Below are 7,467 nucleotides of genomic sequence, written 5' to 3' on the forward strand. Positions count from 1 at the left end.
CTTAATTAGTAAATAAATTTTTTTATGCATAAAATTATATTATAAATAAGTTAACATTAATTGCAGAATTTTTTTATTTAAAATATTAAACTTGGAAAATATAAAATGTTAATGAATTGACAACAACAATAGTGTATCTGTCAAATTTTCCCTCTCTCTCTTTACATTCTTCTTACACCTATATGTATTTTTCTTTAATTCAAACCTTATCCTTATCATGTACAATTTATAATAAATTTTAAAATTATATTTTAAATTATATAATTTGAAGGTTATTTTTGGATTCAGAAGTATACAAATTTAAAAAATATTACTGAATCTCGAAATTGTAGTTTTTTACCCGATAGTGTTTGGAAAAGCTACGGTAATTACTTTCTACACCCAATCAATTGTTTCATGCATTGACAAACTTTTTAAAATTTTATTATATTCTTGGTTTTGTTAAAGACTTTGGGTATAAACATCCGTAAGCAATTTAACTTTTATAATTGAAGCTCTTACGCCTATGTCCGTAGTAGAAAAATGCGTTATGAATATCATTATCAAGAATTGAGTTTTGTATTGTGGATGTACATATCCGAAATTCAGTTTTGAATTCTAGATGTGCATATCCGAAATAGTTAATTGTGTTCCGGATGTGGGCATGCGGAAGTATATTTTTTGACTTATGGATTTCTATATCCGGAAGCTAAGTGATATTTTTTTTCAGCATTCTCAATGGATACAGTTTTCTCAGAGGAGAAATGTAAATGGAAGAATGGCAAGACAACGCTTCCCGCTGCGTTCAGTGCGAAAAGCGAAAACGAAGGTGATGGTGACGGTTGCTGCGAGAGCACAAAGGTGGCAGTGGCCGTTGCGCGAAAATGAAGGGGTGTTGTGATTGGGTGCAGATCTCTCATTTAACCTTATTTCAATTTCATTAAGAACATTTTTATATTTTCAAAAATTTTATTAAGGATATTTTCATATTTTCGCAAACATGATTAAGTGCCAATTCAAATTGATTGGGTGCAGGGAGAATCAACCAAAGCTAGGGAACTCTAAGAAGAAACAGCCTCCATCTTTTTGTTTGCCCAGGCCCATTGAGTAGCAACCATGTTTGGGTTGTTTCTTCCTGCACCCCTACATCTTTCTTCCTGCACCCCCATAATTTTGTAAATCCTGAAACTGACCTTCACATTTTATTTGAAATTGGGATTGGGAGTGTGCTACGGATTCATCAATCCAGAAGTGAATCATGTTGCTTTCCGGATGAGGAGGTGTTCTGAAAGCAAAGTTTGCATAAATTGTTGATTTCTCAATTGCTGAATCTGGAAGTCTAATTTCTATTACGGATTGGTGGATCCGGAATGATTTTTTTCAATTATGGATTTCTGAATCCGTAATGCATATTTTGACTTACGGATTGGCAGATCCAGAATGAATATTTTTTAATACTATCATTTATGTACTACCAGAAGCACCATTCGAGGAGGTTACCAGAAGCACCAATCCAGGAGGTTACCGGAAATGCCAATCTGAAATTTTACCGAAAGGGCCAATCCCAAAATTTTCCAGATTTGATAATTTGGAATGCAAAAAATAAATGTACAGTTTTTATATATGAACAATTTTGTCTTTATAAAACATTGTGGGGGTGCAGTAAGAAAAATAACTAATGCTAGTAATACTAGTACTGCTAGTAATCCTAGTAGTGCTAGTACTGCTATAATACTAGTACTGCTACTACTGCTAGTAATACTAGTACTTCTAGTAATACTAGTACAGCTAGTAATACTAGTACTGCTAATACTGTTAATAATACTACTACTGCTAGTAATGCTAGTACTGCTAGTAATGGTAGTACTGTCAGTACTGCCAGTACTGCCAGTACTGCCAGTAATGCCAATAATGCCAGTACTGCCAGTACTGCCATTAATGCCAGTACTGCTGATACTCTTAATAATACTACTACTGCTAGTAATGCTAGTAATGGTAGTACTGCCAGTAATGTCAGTACTGCAAGTAATGCCGGTACTGCCGGTACTGCCAGTAATGCCGGTACTGCCAGTAATGCCGGTACTGCGAGTAATGCCGATACTGCCAGTAATGCCGGTACTGCAAGTAATGCCGGTACTGCCAGTAATGCCGATACTGCCAGTAATGCCAGTACTTCTAGTAATACTCGTACTACTAGTAATACTAGTACTGCTAGTAATGCTAGTACTACTAGTAATGCTAGTAATGGTAGTACTGCTAGTAATTGATGGAGATCAAGTTCAAGAGAACATGGAGGCCACTCATCAAGCTCAAGAAGAGGTGGAGGCACAAATGGAGGACGCCCATGGAGGTCAAAGTCCACCTCAAAGGATTACAAGAAGCTTGTTCAAAGCTTTGGGAGCTAGAGGACATTTATTTTCTCTTTTTGTAGTTTCTTTAGTTGAAGGTGCTTAGAGGGAAACTTTAGAAACCTCTTTTGTTATAGCATCTTTTAGGCTTTAGTTAGGAGCTTTAGGGGGGTGTGTTAGTAGATAGGTGTAGAAGTAGAATAGGAGGTGCCAAAGTGAAGGAAGGAGTCACACCTTCCTCATGGCTTGAAATAGGCGCCGGTTTTAGCTAGCTTTGGGAGGGAAATTTGAATTGTTTTAGCTTGCATTTTCAGCACCTTAGGCTATATATAGAGGTGCTCTCTTTGTAAAATTCAGATTGGAATTAATCTAAGAAAACTATACTCAAATTTTGAGTGACCTTTGGAGAGCTTTTGGAGCCTTCTTCCCTAGTCTTATCTTGATGGATCCATGGAGTCCTCAAGTGGCGGCATCACTCTCATCTAGGAGCATTCCACACTTCTAGTGGCGAGATCATCCATCCTCCTTCCATCTTCATGAGCATTCTCTTCTCCTTCCTTTCTTCTTCTTCAATTGTTCATGTTGCCTTGTGTTTTGAGTTGTTTTAGTTTCGGTTCTTCCATTTTCTAGCACCTATATTCTGTTTTGTTTCTTAATTCTGTTCGGTTCAATTGAATATTGGTTTATTTCTGTTCGGTCTTTTCAATTTTAATTCCTTTGTTGATTCAATTTGACAATATTTGGTTCATCCAAATGAGTTTGGGATTTGGTACTAGTTATTGGTGAGTTCTTGTCTTAGAACCATGATCCAACTCTAAGAAAAGTGCCTCTATATTTTCCAGCTCAAGGTGATTCCTAAAAATGTCAAGAATCTTGTTCTATGTGGCTATTGGAATCACATCAGTAATGGTAGTACTGCTAGTACTGTTAGTAATGCTAGTACTGCTAGTAATACAAGTACTGCTAGTAATGCTAGTACTGCTAGTAATACCAGTATTGCGAGTAATGCTAGTACTGCCAGTAATGCCAGTACTGCCAGTAATGCCAGTAATGCAGTAGTGCCAGTAATGCAGTAGTGCCAGTAGTGCCAGTACTGCCAGTAATGCAGTAATGCCAGTAATGCCAGTAGTGCCAGTAGTGCCAGTAATGCCAGTAGTGCTAGTACTGCTAGTAATACTAGTACTTCTTGTACTGCTTGTAATACTAGTATTGCTTGTAATACTAGTACTGCTAGTACTGCTAGTAATACTAGTACTGCTAGTAATACTAGTACTGCTAGTAATACTAGTACTGCTAGTAATACTAGTACTTCTTGTACTTCTAGTAATACTAGTACTGCTAGTAATACTGGTACTGCTAGTAATACTAGTACTGTGAGTAATACTGGTACTGCGAGTAATACTAGTAATGCTAGTACTGCCAGTAATACCTGTACCGTTCCGGAGCGTTGACCAAAAGTCAAAATCAAAGTCAACACATGGTAGGACCGCTCGAGGGCCCCAAAGAGGGGAAAGAAAGTCAACAGGTTGACCGCTTGGGGCATCGCCAGGTTAGGGCGTCCCCTCGGAAAGGTGTCGCCTCGCAAAGGCGTCGCTCAAGAAAGGCGTCGCCAGGCTAAGCCATCGCCAGGTTAAGGCGTCACCAAGTTAAGAAATAGTCAAGCTTAGACATCGCCGGTGTTACCCCCCGATTCCCATGGGTAGGAAAGGCCATGGAGGGGGCAACACCGTGAGGAAGTCTCGGACCCCGATGGCTCAGAACAGCAATAAAGAGAATAGAAAGGTGGCTTCAAGGCCATAAGTTCTAGTACCAGTAGGGGTAACCTGACTCGTGAAGTACCCACGCCACTGCTGGGAAACCCTGGGACAGATACGACCCATCAGCGGACCACGCTCAGGGGAGAACCACGTGCATGGTACGAGAGAAAGGTAGATACACTCCCAAGGTGAGTGCCTAGAAGTTGGGGCGCATGAGTTGGCACCCAGAAAGTCACCCTCTTGTGCCAAGTGCACTTCGAGAAAGGAGGGTTTGCACGATGGATTAACCCTAAGTTGGGTTACGGCGCAGTAGGGCCCTCCACGAAGAGTCGTGATCAAGTCAGAAGAACACGTGGCAATAAGCACTGAAAACATCAAGGCTTTCCTAAAAGTTTGCTAAGGTACGCGTTAATTCTGTTAAGATTCGAACGTTCCAATGAATATTTTTATACGCTTTCAATGCGCTTTAACGCGTTTTAAATCCAGAAGGTGTATAAAAAGGGGCCTTGGGACGTTTGAAAGGGATCCGAGTTTTTTGACCTAATTCTCGTAGCTTTACACAGAGCACAAACCCTAGTTGTTTTCGCTGCGCACCCACTGTGTGCACAAGACGATTAGGGCAACACAATTTCAGTCATTCAGTTATTTTTCGACCACCTTCAGAGCATTATTTACGGTGTTCCGATACGGAGGTGCGTCACCTTTGATGTTTCTCGCTAGCTGACTTAATCGTTGGAGTGCAAACGGCCGCGAGGGCGCCCCTTTGTTCACTTCTTTCCAGGTATTCACAGACGGAGCAGAACGAAGGTGCCCTGGCTCGTGAAGACAAGCCTCCCATAAAGACAACCCAGGTCAACCGGCGGGAACAATACAAGTACTTCTAGTACTGCTAGTAATACCAGTAGTTCTAGTACTGCTAGTAATACTAGCACTGCTAGTAATACTAGCACTGCTAGTAATACTACTAGTGCTAGTACTGCTAGTAATCCAAACTCTTTGAAGGATGTTGAAGCTTGGTTGTGCTTGCTGTTGTTGTGCTGTCCTAGATAGGTTCTGGGGTAGTGTGAGTATTGTAATCCACCTCTAGTACTGCTAGTAATACTAGTACTGCTAGTAATCCAAACTCTTTGAAGGATGTTGAAGCTTGGTTGTGCTTGCTGTTGTTGTGCTGTCCTAGATAGGTTCTGGGGTAGTGTGAGTATTGTAATCCACCTCTAGATTGAATCCAAAGCATAGGCATTCTCAATCTTTTTGAAAGAAAAATGTTTTTCAAACTAAGTTAAAAACAACCGATTGTTTTGTTGAAACAACCGATTGTTTATACTTAGATGTTTTTAGAAAAGATTGAAAACTGTTTTTCAAATGGTTGAGCTGTTAAAACCAAAACAACCGATTCATTCGAGGAAACAACCGATTGTTTGTTTTGGTACCATAATAGAAAAACTGTTTTATCTTTGACTGAGCTTTAAATGATTTAACTACTTACGCTCCAGTCTTTAAATGCTTTGACCAATCCTTAAATGCAATTAAGAGTTTGTTAAGATTTGATAACAAACTATATCTTTGAATAAATTCAGAAAAACAGATTTGAGTAACAAGATTTTGAATACAGTTTTTGAGTTTTTCAAAAGAGTTGAGATTGCTTAGAGTTTGCGATTAATCAAAGTGTGTCGAATAGGATTTTGGCTTGTATTGATTTCAGATTATCTTCTGTAACAAGATTAATCCTTGTACTCTGTTGAACAAGTTTTGTTTGTGTGTTTGCTGAGATTTGCTGTGTGTTCTTGAGGGGATCAAGATCAACAATCTTAGTGTTGGTGTGTTGGCCAAGAGAAGTGTGTGTCTTGAGGGGATCAAGGTCACTTTCTTGGTTGTGGTGTAAGTGATCAAGGTGTGGTTGCTTAGTGGATTTCCTCAGTGGTTTCTGAGAAGACTGGATGTAGCTCTGGGTTTAGAGTGAACCAGTATAAACATCTGTGTGCAATCTCTCTATCCTTAATCTCTTTAAATTCAGTTTTGATATTTGTTTGCTGGTATAAACAACCGATTGTTTATGCGAAACAACCGATTGTTTTTCTGGTACTGCTGTTTTTGCTTGTTGTTTTGGTAAACTGGATTCCTTATCAATTGTTTTTTGAGAGAATTTCATTCTTGACTTAAAAGTTTGCGAAAACTCTCTTTAAACAATTCACCCCCCCTCTAGTTTAAAGCCATCCATTCTAACAATTAGTATCAGAGCTTGGTTCTTGAAAGTTATTCAAGTTGATCCGAAAACTGTTTTTTAAATGGCTGAAAAGTTTTCTTTTGGGGAAGGTGCATGTTTAAACAAACCACCTTTGTTTTGTGGTATGAAATATGATTTATGGTGCATAATAATGAAATTCTTTGTTGAAGCTTTAGATAGGAAAATCTGAAATGTCATTACAAAGAACTATCTCATGCCTATATCTTAAAATGATTCCTTTGAAACTGAACATCTTAATTGTATAGCTATGAACATCATTGTATCTGCACTTGATTCTAATTAACTGCTCAAGGTTTCAGAATGTAGTTCTGCCAAAGAAATGTGGAATACCCTTGAAGAGCATCACAAGAATCCAAGGAGTGCATTGATGGAAAAAGAAGAATCTTCTGCTGAATTTCTCTCTTCAGAATCCAAAAAGAAGGGTCATGATGAAGCTAATCGATTGGTTCTTTCAAACAACCGATTGAAAGAACTTAACAACTGGCTGGAAAAGAGAGTGAAATCACTTGAAGATGAGATTGAAAAATCAAAAAATGATTTCAAAAATCTGGAAAATCATTTCAAAAATTCTTCATGCAAGTGTGACACTCTCATTTGCGAAAATTGTGAAAATCTTGAGAAAAAGGTTCATTATCTTGTTGAAACTGTGGACAAGATTTCAAAGGGGAAATCTAACTTTGAGAATGTCTTGGCATCTCAAAGATGTTTTTTTGGAAAGGCTGGTTTAGGTTTCAATCCACAGAACCAACAAGATAAGTTTTCAAAAAGAATTTCAAGAAAGCCAGTAAAACAACCGATTGTTAAATCGAAACAACCGGTTGTTACATGCTTTTATTGCATGAAAAAGGGCCATTCGGTTAGATTCTTCAAAATAAGAAAATTTTCTGTTCCTAGAGGCTACATGAAATGGATTCCTAAAGGGTGTGAGTGATGGCAAATTCATGGAGCTATGGATTGAGATGTGCAAGATCCTCCTAGGAGCTATGGTGACCTTGAAGGTGCATGAAGAGTGTGGAAATGGGGAGGTTCAGCCAACCCCTTTGAAGGTGGTGAAAGGTTTGAAGATTAAAAGCCTATTCCTAAGAGAGTTTAGGCAAGGAGTGAGAATGGCACAATTTTGGCAGCATTTCACTATTCA

The 7,467-nt window shown here is 38.6% G+C and overlaps 1 protein-coding gene across 1 annotated transcript; it reads left to right on the top strand.

Moving 5' to 3' along the window:
- Positions 1-749: 749 nt before the first annotated feature.
- On the top strand, positions 750-3,778 carry LOC137822132 (uncharacterized). Its single transcript, XM_068627036.1, has 5 exons — positions 750-808; positions 1,718-2,238; positions 2,936-3,023; positions 3,250-3,399; positions 3,652-3,778. Exons 1-5 carry the CDS (start codon positions 750-752, stop codon positions 3,776-3,778), a joined length of 945 nt encoding a protein of 314 aa, XP_068483137.1.
- The last annotated feature ends 3,689 nt before the right edge of the window (positions 3,779-7,467 follow it).

Source organism: Phaseolus vulgaris, chromosome 9 (assembly GCF_000499845.2).
Source record: "Phaseolus vulgaris cultivar G19833 chromosome 9, P. vulgaris v2.0, whole genome shotgun sequence".
Taxonomy (NCBI): domain Eukaryota; kingdom Viridiplantae; phylum Streptophyta; class Magnoliopsida; order Fabales; family Fabaceae; genus Phaseolus; species Phaseolus vulgaris.

Bases quoted from the DNA above. Each gene is read 5' to 3' on its own strand.
- LOC137822132 (XM_068627036.1), top strand. From the start codon at position 750: ATGGAAGAATGGCAAGACAACGCTTCCCGCTGCGTTCAGTGCGAAAAG. The intron at 809-1,717 runs GTGATGGTGACG...CTATAATACTAG, and splicing joins TGCGAAAAGCGAAAACGAAG to TACTGCTACTACTGCTAGTA. The intron at 3,024-3,249 runs GTCTTTTCAATT...TAGTACTGCTAG, and splicing joins TATTGGTTTATTTCTGTTCG to TACTGTTAGTAATGCTAGTA.